The sequence below is a fragment of the Phocoena phocoena genome, chromosome 7, assembly GCF_963924675.1.
Source record: "Phocoena phocoena chromosome 7, mPhoPho1.1, whole genome shotgun sequence".
NCBI classification, from domain to species: Eukaryota; Metazoa; Chordata; class Mammalia; order Artiodactyla; family Phocoenidae; genus Phocoena; species Phocoena phocoena.
This window is the reverse complement of record NC_089225.1, coordinates 99,862,433-99,876,091: the sequence shown is the minus strand read 5'-3', so window position 1 is coordinate 99,876,091 and position 13,659 is coordinate 99,862,433. Positions and strand designations below refer to the sequence as shown.

Below are 13,659 nucleotides of genomic sequence, written 5' to 3'. Positions count from 1 at the left end.
TAGAGTCTGTCATACAGAGTGAAGTAAGTCAGAAAGAGAAAAACAAATACTGTATGCTGACACATATGTATGGAATCTCAAAAAAAAAAATGGTTCTGACTAACCTACGGGCAGGACAGGAATAAAGATGCAGATGTAGAGAATGGACTTGAGGACCCGGGGAGGGGGAAGGGTAAGCTGGGACGAAGTGAGAGAGTGGCATGGACACATATGCACTCCCAAATGTAAAATAGATAGCTAGTGGGAAGCAGTGGCATAGCACAGGGAGATCAGCTCAGTGCTTTGTGACCACCTAGAGGGGTGGGGTAGGGAGGGTGGTGGGAGGGAGACACAAGAGGGAGGGGATATGGGGATATAGGTATATGTATAGCTGATTCACTTTGTTATACAGCAGAAACTAACAACATTGTAAAGCAATTATACTCCAATAAGGATATTTTTTTTAAAATGAGTTTTAAATTTTTGTAACCATCACTGCGGATACAGAACAGTTCTGTTACCCCCAAAACCCACATGTCCCACGTTGTCACATTTTTTCCCCCACATCTAACCCCAGATGACCGCTATCTTGTTCTCTGTTGGTATACTTTTGTTTTTTCCAGAATGTCATATAAATGGACTTATATTGTCCACTTATATTGCCTTTTAAGACTGGCTTCTTTCATCCAGCTTCATGTCCTTGAGATTCCTCAAAGTTATCAAGTCTCCCTTATTGCTGAGTAGTATTCCATTGTATGGGTGAACCAGTTTATCTAGTCACCTATTAGAGTTCACTTGGATTATTGCAATTATTTAAAAAAAAATATTACATTGTGTAAGTTTGTCCTGATTTTCAAAGTAGAAAAAATATACTAATCAAGGAAAAATGGGGAAAAAAATATTCCTGCCCAAACAGAACCTCTATTAACATTCGGGTATATTTCTTTACATTCTTTTTCCTGTGCATGGAGTTTTTTGGCTTGTGGTTATATTTACATAGCTGTGATTCTTCATAAATTGCTTTTTTTTCCCTGTTTTAATTGTGATGTGTATATATGACATAAACAGTTTAAAAAGATTATAAAGCAAACACTAGTGTAACCATCCACGTTAAGCCCCTTCCCCATCAAAACTACCTTCCCTTACACAGAGCAATCACTATGCTAACCTTTGTGATAGTCATTCTCTTCTTTGCTTCATAGTTGTCCAACCTGTGGATATTCTTTAGACGATATAGTTTAGTTTTGACTCTTTTTGAACTTTGTGGCCTCCTTTTTTGTTATGTTTACTGTCGTAAGCTAGCTCTATTATGATGAATCTTCATAAAGATGCCTTTTAGCTGCCTAGTATTCGGCTGAGTGATTGTGCTGTACTTTACGTAGCCATTTCCCAATTTGGGTTGTTTCTGATTTTCACTGTTGGAAATAACGCTTTGTGTAGAAGTAATATCTTTCTACATGAATCCATTCTTGTATTTAGAATTATTTCTTTTGGATAGTATTGTAAATAAAAGAGTATGAAATTTTAAGGTTCTGAAAAATGTTGCTAAATTTTTTACCAGTTCGTACCACAATGAAGCCTTACTGTTCCTGGCCCAGCATTGAGGGTTTTCTGCATCTCCCCCAAGTAAAAACACCTCAGGGAATTTAATGGTTGAAAAACCATCTTATCTTGTCTTTCTGAGTTTGATTGGGTCTATGTTTCCTAATTGGTTTCCCTTTTTGTTGATTTTGCTTGAGTTTATGTTTTGGGGTAAATCAGCTTCTTAAGTGATGGTCAGTGTAGCCTTGTGACCAATTCTTTTATTTTTTTTCAGATGTAGGTGCAAGAAACTACAGGCATCTCTGTGCTGTTTATTACAACAAGAATCCTGGGTTTGAGATAATCCATGGGCTTCTGGACAGAATCATGCAGCTACTTGATGTGCCTCCTGGCGAAAAGAAGGGAGGATATGTGATCAGAGCATCAGAAGGTGAGACAGATCAGCTGAGTCAAGAGTCAATGATCCCATAATGAAGAGGCGAAGCCCTATTTGTGATAAAGTGTTTTTGGTTTTGATTTAGGGGGGAGGTGGGAGATAGAGCTTCATATCAATTAATTGTCAGTATTTTCTAGAAATATCCTTTTTCCCTCCAGTATTTTGAGAAGATGCTTTTCAGAGCTCTTGTAGTGCCACACATTATACTTTTGTTCCAGCTGAGTGCTGGTAACCCCTAGTTACTGGCACCATCAAGTCATGGTCAACCCACAATCCAAACTGGAAGCTGAGAGAACCAGAACTCATGACTTGTGCTCAGAGCCTCCTGCCTGAAGCCTTTAAGGCAAAAGAGGAAAAAAGAGAGACATTGGAAGTTAGGCTAACTAAATTGTATATATACTCCTAAAATGCTAGTTTCTTGTTTGAGGAATCCTGAAATTTTTGCTTTTCATATCCCTATGGCTTGAATCAGTATTAGATAAGAGATCCACAGACAACTTGAAAGAAACATTTTACCACTTTATTTCCACTGTTTACCTGACAATTTTATAACTTTATCTGGCATCTTAAATTTCTATTGGAACGTTCACTTTTTTCAAAGTGTTATTTAGCAGTACTTATACTGGTGTGAGGTTTGGGGGGACATATTTTTGTTTTCCCCTAGTTGTATTTTTCTTGGTCCTCAGAGATGGTTTTTTATTATTGTTTCAATTTTTTTTTTTAATTTGGAAAGTTCTTTGAAAATGCAGTAACCCTAAATATATGGCCTTTTTAGGTTGAAGATTTGTGGAGTTATCTTTTTTTTATAAAATTGAAAGATTAAATATTGCAGGGAGTTATCATTTTCTACCACATCTCTCATTAGTAATCATTCAGTGAAGATATGTGTGATGCTTATAGAATTTTAGAGTGTTGGAACTGGGTCTTAGAGTTCATCAAGTCCAGTTCCCTGATTTGACAAGTGAAGAAGCCAAGGATAGGCAAGCCAAGTGAGTTGGGCTGGGTCACACATGGGGACCCCAGGGCGCCTGCCTCCCACTGTTCTTTCCACAAGACCAAGTTGCCTGTCTTTATAGTGGCTTTACATTACTCATTCACCAGTTGACTATTCTAGAATTTCTGCTTTAAGATCTGGTCATCCAAGTTAATGGCAGCCTGAAAGCTGATGTGACACATTTTTTTTAACCTTCTATACAGAGTCTTTTCTCAGAAATTTTACTTCATATAGAGATTAGCTGAATAAAACTCTGTTTCCTGAAACAGATTATGTCATATATATGAGATATAATTTTTTTTCTTACTTGAAAGGTTGCAGAGAGCTGAAATGGTAAATTGGAGCATAATTTGTTGTGGATATGATACTTTTATATGTAACTTTTATATTAATGATGTTTCTAGAAGCCATAGACCAGTGTCTTAATATAATGACTCTCCTGCCTCAGTAAGTTCCTTAGACATATTTCTCAGAAGCCTCTAAGTTCCCCTGTCATGAGACAGGCTTCAAGAAGACAGAATAAGTAGGACACAGATCCTGCTGTCAAGGAACCTACAGGGGGAATGACCACTGCATACCAGCTTGGCGAGTGCCTTGAAGTTTCCAAAGAGGGAGATGGTGCGGTTTCTTAAGAGCATATGGGAAAGCGTTAGTGAGTTTCTGAAAAGTGACATAGGCCTTCGAAGGAATAGGTGGGAAGCAAGGCAGACCACCAGAGCAAAGGCAAAAAATGATGGGAAACATAGCCTAGTGCAGTTCGGTTTGACTACAGGGTGAGGAAGAAGCTTGGGACTACATTTAGAGTCCTGAGTGCTAGAATAAGGAGTTGTAGCTAATTAGCTGGAAAATATTGAAGCTGCTGCTGCTTTTTTTTTTTTCTTAAGTGAGTGATGTGATTAGATCTGTACTTTGAAGGAATTAATCTGGCAGCATTATGTAGGTTGGGCGGCATGGAGAGTAGAGGGGAAGAGAATGGTTGAAAGGTGTTATAGTGAGAATAAGGGCTTGACTTTGAATGTTGGCCAAGGCTATACCGAGGAGAAGACTGATTTAAGAAACTTTATGAAGGTAGAAGCTACAGCATTCAGCATTTGGAAAAGTTCCACTTGGAACCGTTTGTGCCACTCGGAACCTTTTATGATACAGCTCATATGTGTTGATCTTTTTTTTAAGTTCTATTTTCATCATTCTAAACCTATGATATTATAATTTTAATCATTTTATATTTTAGCACCAAAACAATATAATACTTAGTACTTAATATCCCTAATATGTAAATGTCTATCATTTTGGCTTGGAGTGCGTGTGTGTGTGTGTGTGTGTGTGTGTGTGTGTGTGTTTTCAAATTAGAAAATACATTCATAAACTGTAACCACTTACGATGTGGTTGTAGGTCTTCATGTTCAGTTTTTTAGGCCAAATTGTTACTGGTGTTTGATTTTGTATGAGGACAGGGGCCATCTTGTGTTTACTTTTGAATTTACTTTGGCTCTCATAATAGAATATTGTAATGTTATATTTTAATTATCTGTTTTGATTACATAATGACAAATATGATTACCTTTTTTTAAATGGTTAAAGAAACCAAGACCTAAAGAAGTGGCTTGTCAAAATAAGTCAGCAGTAAAGTTGGTATAAGTTCTTCATCTAAAATTTAATAGATATATAATATGTATATATATAAATATATATATATATATATATATATATATCTCCTAAGTAAATCCCTACACAGGAATTTGGTTGCTAGGGCGTGTTTAGCTACATCGTTTCCTCAGATTTATTGTTATTTTGCATATTTTATTATTTTGCATAAAGCTTTTTCTGCTTCAATAAAAGGTCTTCAGAGTATCAAAAAAGTCAAGAAGAAACAGATTAAGAGCTACCATTTCCTGTCATTCTTAATTACTGAGTTGTCTTCTATTACTCTGGCATATGGTTTACCTTTTAATAGTTAAAAGTCCGTGGTGGCTTTGCCATTATAATTGAGCTAAGTCTGTTCACCAGAGAGTCTTGCTAATGTCAGTTCATTGGCAGATATACCTAATCTCTCTCTGTCCTTTCTGATGAACACCACTGACTTCGTTTTGTGCCGCTTTGTTTGGTGGTAGAGAGTGGAACAGAACTTGATTCCCTTTTGAGAAACTTGGCCCTGTCCACTGTGAGAGAAACCTGGAAACTCATCTCATTGATCATCACATTGATCTCAGGGAGTTCTGTTGACATTGGCATGTAACCTGGCTTCTCATGCAGACAGCAGCCCTCTGCAGCCTGTGGATCTCTGAGAAGCACTCCCAAGTCCTGTGACTGCAGCCACAATTAGAAGCCATGGTCACTTAGTCTCACAGAGTTTTTATTTGCTGAGCGCCCTTGCAATTAAGAACACAAGGTGAGCTAGAATGCCAAACTGCTGATAGAATAAGGGCAGTCGTTGAGTAGAAAAAAGAAAGAAGAACCTTTAACTTTTTAACAGACTGTAGAGCGTTTTGAACACTTGGAACAACTCATCATGTTTTAGTGGCATTTGATCGGATCATTACAGCATATGTATGTGCTTTTTTTCAGACTTCTTTCCCTTTGTTTTTGTGGTTTGTTGCAAACTAAATTATGTATGTTAAAATGCATTTATCCTTTTCAAAACCACTTCTGGGCAAGGAAAATTTGCAACATTTTTGTGTTTAGAACAGTTATGTGGTTCCTGGGCAAATCAGTGGCGAAAATAATTTCTTAGGGAAGGTAGTAGGCTTTGTGTGCGATTGGCTGCACTGACTTGAGTGTGTATTTTTTCCCCTTGAATTTGTTACTATTTCAGTTTTGTTTATTCACAAATCTATGGAAAATGTCAGTTTAACCTGAGACAAGATTCCTGATGGAAAAACAGAAGTTTTAGTACTTTTAGTTTTGACAATTCTAATTTTCATGCTGCTCAAAATTCATTTTGTGAAATGAAAAATAACCTTGTAAGTAATAGGCACATTTAATCCTGCACCATATGTACCCACAGAGGTTACTTAGATACCTTCTGTTACAGCATCACCTAATGATCATTGACTTGACCTGTAGGTCATGACCTTTTTCCTCTTTCAGGACACCTGTGAAAGATTTCAGATGCTAAAAAGTACGGGTGAAATTGTGATGTCTCCCCAGCCTTCACACTGGTGTTTAGTGTAACATGAGCTTGGAAATATATGAGAAGAATAAGTATTGAACAGCTTGCTGGAGTACAGGAGCCGTTTATGGTCTGATATACACAAAAAGTCTAGGCTGGAAAAAAGGGGGATCTGTATAGTGTCTCCACATTTTTAGTTACCATCAGCAAAGACATGACTCTGTTAAGGCACCACATTGAAAAGAAAAAAAGTTTGGAAGTTAATAAGCTTCTGACCTTACTATACTGTGTAAAAAATGTCCTTAATCCCCTGATTCTCTGGTTTTTTTCGGTGTTTGAGGCAAGCTTTCAAATACTACAATTTTTGTTACCTTCTTTGAAGGCTTTATTAAGAGCAATGTTAAACACATCTGCAGTGATCACCATACGTCAAAACAGCGGGATGACGTGGGGCCACAGTGCCCATTAAAGCCTCAGCAGCTATCATGATTCGCGTAGCCCTGTGTTGTTCTCGAGTGTGTTTTATTTCCTTGCCTCACTCTCTCTTATATGTATGAGACAAAGTTCTCTCCACTCATGCTCACCACCTCGTGCTTTTGATGTGCCTTGGTACCCACTTGACGTTTCAGTACTCAGTGTTGGAGTGCGTGTTCCACAGCACGTCCCACTTGAATGACTTAGCTCACTTTCCCATCTGATAGGTCTTGTAACACAGTATTTCTCAACTTCTTCTTTTTTTTTTTTTTTTTTTTGCGGTACGCGGCCCTCTCACTGTTGTGGCCTCTCCCGTTGCGGAGCACAGGCTCCGGACGCGCAGGCTTAGTGGCCATGGCTCACGGGCCCAGCCGCTCCACGGCATGTGGGATCTTCCCAGACCGGGGCATGAACCTGTGTCCCCTGCATCGGCAGGCGGACTCTCAAACACTGCGCCACCAGGGAAACCCCTCAGCTTCTTTTTATTATCTCTCCCTTAAAGAAGGTTTTAGACTTTTTTCCTAATTGCCCCTCCGTAAAATGTTAATACCACTGGTATACTACATATTTATTATGTATAGCTTTGCTTTATACATAAAAAGTATAAACCTTATTTTTAAAATTCAATTCAGGGTTACGAATAAGTAAACATTTTTAAGTTAAGAGTTAAATTAGGGAGTTCTGGTGGCCTAGTGGTTAGGATTCCAGACTTTCACTGCTGTGGCCCAAGTTCAGTCCCTAGTCGAGGAACTGAGATCCTACAAGCCTAGTGGTGCAGACAGAAAAAAAAAGAGAGAGTTAAATCAAAAAACTACTAACGTTTAACTTTGTATCTACTGCATAGCTTTTAATGTTACATACTTATATAAATTGTAGTGCATCATTATATATGCCAATTGGCAATTTAAATATATAACTGTAACCAAAAATTTTTTAAAACCATTCAAAAGCCACTTTTCCAGCAGAAGTAAAACAATTGAAAAATTAATTTCTTAAAATCATTTTTAGTGAATTTAACTTTTCCTTGATAAGAGAAGATAACTTTTAATTAGCTGGTTGTCAGATATTGCTGATCATTTTTCTTTCCAGCACTTGATGTAGTTAATGATGTGTTGAATAATAACCTTTTAAATTAGAAACTTTTTATTTAGTTCTCAAAGCCTGAACTATGCAGGGAAGCTCTCAAGAGCACACATAAACAGAGTCCACAGGGCAGCCAGTGGTGATTCCTGGCACATGCAGGTCACTCTTAACGTGACCTTGCAATTGAGCGCTTGATACAAAGTCTTCCAGTCACCGGATCAGAGCTATCTGTCGCCACAGTTGTGGAGCACTGATCTTGCATACATTTGCTATGTTTTCCATTTCAGTGCTGCTTCTGTGAAGCCCAAGACAGCCCAGTGAGACGAACTGAACACTGAGGAGTACAGTTTTGTTAAGTAGGGTTCATCTTTGGAGGGCTCCAAACCACTGTAATATAAGATTTTTTTTCATACCCCCTCTCCCCAGCCAAGAACCAGTTTTCATTCCGCTTTGAGAATGTATGCTGTGACTTAATGCATACTTAGGAGTTGTTTCAATTTAACTGTATGTGCTGGGCAAAAGAGAGAGAGAGAGAAAGGTATTTTTATTTAACACCTTGTACTCCTTTTTTTCCTGCTTCCAAACTAGACGTTGGCTTCCACTATTCTACAGAAAAGGCTATGGCCCAAATAAAAAGAGATGCAAAAGAAGTTCATTTCCAGTTTCAAGGACCCAAATCCTGAAAGTTGAGAGGATTTTTAGGGTGATTTGTACTGCTCAGGTTTTTTCCCCCCGATTCTTTTCCATTATAGTTTATTACAAGATACTGAAAATAGTTCCCCGTGCTATACAGTTAATCCTTGTTGTTTGTCTATTTTATATATGGTAGCATGCATCTCTTTATTTATTTATTTTTTTTTTTGTGTTATGCGGGCCTCTCACTGTTGTGGCCTCTCCCGTTGCGGAGCATAGGCTCCAGATGCGCACGGGCTCTGGACGCGCAGGCTCAGCGGCCATGGCTCACGGGCCCAGCCACTCCGCGGCATGTGGGATCCTCCCGGACCAGGGCACAAACCCGCATCCCCTGCATCGGCAGGCGGACTCCCAACCACTGCGCCACCAGGGAAGCCCTTAGTGTTCTTTAGGTCCATCCGTGTTGCTGCAAATGGCATTATTTCATTCTTTTTATGGCTGAGTAGTAGTCCACTGAATTTATATGTCACATCTTCTTTATCCATTCATCTGTTGATGGACATGTAGGTTGCTTCCATGCCTTGGCTATTGTAAATAGTGCTGCTGTGAACATTGGGGTGCATGTATCTTTTCAAATTAGAGCTTTCATCTTTTCTGGATATATGCCTAAGAGTGGGATTGCTGGATTATGTGGTAATTCTATTTTTAGTTTTTTAAGAAACCTCCATACTGTTTTCCATAGCGGCTGCACCAATTTATATTCCCACAGTATAACAGTGTAGGAGGGTTCCCTTTTCTACACACTCTCTCCAACATTATTTGTAGACTTCTTTTTTCTCTGCGGTACGCGGGCCTCTCACTGTTGTGGCCTCTCCCGTTGCGGAGCACAGGCTCTGGTTGCGCAGGCCCAGCGGCCATGCTGCTCCGTGGCATGTGGGATCCTCCTGGACCGGGGCACGAACCCGTGTCCCCTGCATCAGCAGGCAGACTCTCAACCACTGCGCCACCAGGGAAGCCCCATTTGTAGACCTTTTGATGATGGCCATTCTGACCGGTGTGAGGTGATACCTCATTGTAGTTTTGATTTGCATTTCTCTGCTAATTAGCAGTGTTGAGCATCTTTTCATGTTCCTGTTGGCCATCTGTGTGTCTTCCTTGGAGAAGTGTCTATTTAGGTCTTCTGCCCATTTTTTGTTTGGGTTATTCATTTTTTTTGTTTTTGTTGTTATTGAGTTGCATGAGCTTTTTGTATATATTGGAAATTAATCCCTTGTCAGTCGCATTGTTTGCAAATATTTTCTCCCAGTCCGTAGGTTGTCTTTTCATTTTGTCTATGGTTTCCTTTGCTGTGCAAAGGCTTCTAAGTTCGATTAGGTCCCATTTGTTTATTTTTGCTTTTGTTTCCATTACTGTAGGAGATGGATCCAAAAAATCCTGCTGGGATTTATGTCAGAGTGTTCTGCCTATGTTTTCCTCTAGGAGTTTTATAGTATCCAGTCTTACATTTAGGTCTTTAATCCATTTTGAGTTTATTTTTGTATATGGTGTTAGAGAGTGTTCTAATTTAATTGTTTTAACGTAGCTATCCAGTTTTCTCAGTGTCACTTATTGAAGAGACTGTCTTTTCTCCATTGTATGTTTTTGCCTCCTTTATTTATGTTTGTTTATTTATTTATTTATTTATTTTTGCGGTATGCGGGCCTCTCACTGCTGTGGCCTCTCCCGTTGCGGAGCACAGGCTCCGGACACGCAGGCTCAGCGGCCATGGCTCACGGGCCCAGCCGCTCCGCAGCATGTGGGATCTTCCCGGACCGGGGCACGAACCTGCATCCCCCGCATCAGCAGGCAGACTTTCAACCACTGTGCCACCAGGGAAGCCCTTGCCTCCTTTATTAAAGATTAATTGACCATAGGTGTGTGAGTTTATTTCTGGGGTCTCTGTGCTGTTCCATTGATCCATATGTCTGTTTTTGTGCCAGCACCACGCTGTTTTATTTACTGTAGCTTTGTGTTATTGTCTGAATGCACTACTCAGTTCTGATCTTAGGTATGTAAGTTTGGTTTTCCTCAGGGAGGAGCAGCTTTACACGCTGGCAGCACCCTGGTTTTGGCACACTGGTGCGCTGCACCGACCGCTCTCCTCTGAATTTCTAGAGAATGATGTGTTCTGGTACAGATATTAACCCTCTAAACATTCAATTCAGCTTTAATCCAGAAGGATTAAAAGTATGGATGGGTGGAGAGAAAAAGAGGTACACATATTGAATACATTTCTAGGTAGGGTTGATAAATAAGTGCTTCTGTCTGAAAAATGTGCTTTTCCCCTTGAGGTATTCACATTTAATATTTCCTTTTCTTTAAAGGTGTAGGATGAGGGCAATAATTTTTACCCCCTCCCCTTTTTTTTGAGAATTGATGGAAGAAACTCCTATAATGTAAACCCCATTTTATTAACTTTAAAATTTTGAAACAGTTACAAGCTTATTAAAACAGGTGCAGGACAAAAAACTTGCCTGAACTGTTTGAGAATAAATTGCCAACCTGTACCCCTTAATACATTAGTGTGTATTTCTTACAAACAAGGACATTGTCCTACATAACCAAAATATAATCGTCAAAACCAGGAAAATATTATTCACGTTAATGTTGACCCCATCTAATCCTTTTACCCTGGGTGAGTTTTATCAATTATCCTTTATATCAAAGAATCACTTATTGCCTTTAGCTGTCATGTCTCATTAGCCTCCTTCTGGAAAATTCTAGAATAGTCTCTCCTTGACTTTCATGACCCTAACACTTTTGGAGATTATAGGCCAGTTATTTTGTAGTGTGTTCCTCAATTTGGGGTTTTCTAGATTCAAGTTAGGCAACTTTGGAGGAATGTTGCAGAAGTAACGCTCTCTTCTCAATGCATCCTATCAGTGGCACCCGATTTCCACTTATAGCTGAATAATGTTCACTTAATCACCTGATCGGACTAGTGTCTGCTAGGCTTCTTTACTGTCAAGTTACTCCTTTCTCCATTATCATCAATAAACATTTTGTGGAGAGGAACTTTGAAATTATGTAAATGTTCTGTTCCTAATCAGTCTTCCTATTTGTTTATATATCTTAGTATGGATTCATTATTTCCTGTTTTATTCAGTGTATCTTAATCCATTATTCTGATTCTCACGTTGTCCTCACTTTGGCCAGTGGGAGTCCCTTCAAGCTGGCTTCTGTATCCTTTTTAACATGTTCCTATTATTCTTTATTATTATTAGCACTCTCTTGCTTTGGGCACAAGAAGATATTCAAGGCTTATCTTGATCTTTCCATTGTCCCATTTCTCCATCCTGGTTCCTTTTAGTGGGGAATAGTGTCTACAAGTCCAGATGTAGGGTTCTAGTTGCACACAGACACATACATATACTAACTCCTATATCTATACATATTTTAAAGACCATAAGCCCACAGCAATACCTCCATTCCAGTCCAACACCTTAGGGTTCGTTCCAGTTTTCTCCCCTTCTGTATTTGTACCTCCTCCAACAGTGAGAAACCTGGTTCCCATGGTTCATAATTTATTCACTTACTTGCTCATTGCTCCTGTTGGTAGCTAAACTCCATCTTGTCCCCTGTGTGTCTGCCCTGCCCATCACTCACTCTCAGCCTCTGACTGCCCTCTCGGGGCTGTTCCCCTCTCACCTGTGCATGCTCTCCCTGCCCCCTTTAGCTCTGACACCCAGTGCCCACACTTGAGTGAGAGGATTTCTTCCTTCCTCAGCCCCTTTAGGGCTGGATTATTCTGGAAGGGAAGGAGAAGGCTTTAAGTCTTGAGAAGCTTTTATTGGTAGGGAGGTTCTTAATAAAATGAAAGGGAGAAAATAGTTGTATATGGTGATGCTTTTTTGGATGTGGGTGATAATATAGGAAATATATTTCTGGGCTCATCTTATATAGTTTCTGCCTCAGACCTGGAATCAGCTATATTGCCAAGTGGCCCTGGTTCTTTTTAGTGAGAAATCAAATTTAGATCACAATTAGGTGCTAAGGTTGCTCGTTGCTACTGAGTGAGTCATTGTTTCTAGGACTTTTTAGTACGCAGAGGAAAACCTTTTTAAAAAAAGTTTTTTTTTTTTTTTTTAAAGAAAAAGCCTTGAGTTCATATGGGTAGTTCCAATTTATATTCAGGATTAGAGGATTTTTACTTAATACGTTTGTCTTTATAGTTAGCTCTTTTTCTTTACATTGACAATCTTGGTTCCTAATTAATTTACATTATTACCTATTTATCCATCTTTGTTTCAAAATATCAGTATTATTGCTAATAACATGATTGTTAGAAACAGTTTAAGCTTTGTCTTCAGTTATTTTTGTACTTAGAAAATATTCTACAAAATAAAGTACATTTTGACCAACATATTCCCAGTATTTCTTTTTATCAGGCAAGACTGTAGAAGCCTTAAATAACTAAGGCTTGCACTGATTTTTAAAAATATTATATTAATTCACAGTCTGCTTTGTTTAAAGATTAGAAATGCATACTTTACTGTGGACTTTGGGTCAGTGGGGAGGGAGAACCTTAACCGAACACCCGTTAGGTATCTGTCTTCTCTGGAGTTTCTTTCATCTGCCAGCACATCTCTTCCCTCCCCGTTATGCTGCCTTTAGAGAGACAGTCTTCAGTATATTACAACATTGCGGGAATCCCACAGATTGACATTCATTTAAAGCATTCCTGCTACTTTTACATAAATGATAGGCAGACCATCGGACTTCACTGAGGTCCCAGTTGTGGTTTTGATCTTGATGGATTATTTTGCTTTACATTAGTGTTCAATAGCTTGGCCTAATCTCCACCTGCTTGAGAAATAAATGCCAATAGTCACTTGGGTGACGTGGGCAACCCATCCCCCTCCTGGAAATACCTCTGAGCACCTGCTGGTCCTGGTGGGTCGTGGGTCAGGAACGTTGTCTTCCTGCCGAGGGTTCTTCTAGGCCAAATAGGCCACATACAAGGCCGGCAGCTCGCCTTCAGACACCAGCCCTCCACACTTGCATCTTTGCAGCCTTGCGTCTTAGTTGTTCCTTCCTCCACTCCTCCCTCTTCATGACCCTGTACTCTCATTGTTCCCATTTTGCCCTTTTTAAAAAAATTTTCTTTTCAGGAAAGCATCTGACTTGAAGTTCAGTTGATACATATTAGTGTGAACTTAAGAGATGCTTTAATTTTTGGCATTCTTTCTCATTGTGAAAGGAGAAAAATTTGGTCCCTTTATGAAAATGTCAGGTTATTAGCTTTAAAAAGGGTGGGGCAAATTTAGTGGAATAGAAAAACCTCTCCATCTTCTGAAACCACACCCAGCTGACAGCCACACACACACACTTCCTTATGTGAAAAGAGCATGTTTGGAAGAGGTGAAAGAA

General features: G+C 39.2%; 1 protein-coding gene across 1 annotated transcript in view; it reads left to right on the top strand.

Moving 5' to 3' along the window:
• Positions 1-13,659, top strand: part of FARSB (phenylalanyl-tRNA synthetase subunit beta) — a 66,556-nt gene that overhangs the window by 43,676 nt on the left and 9,221 nt on the right. The window contains exon 16 of the mRNA XM_065880033.1: positions 1,796-1,951. Within this exon, the coding sequence (XP_065736105.1) occupies positions 1,796-1,951 (156 nt within the window). The remainder of the gene's footprint in view (positions 1-1,795; positions 1,952-13,659) is intronic.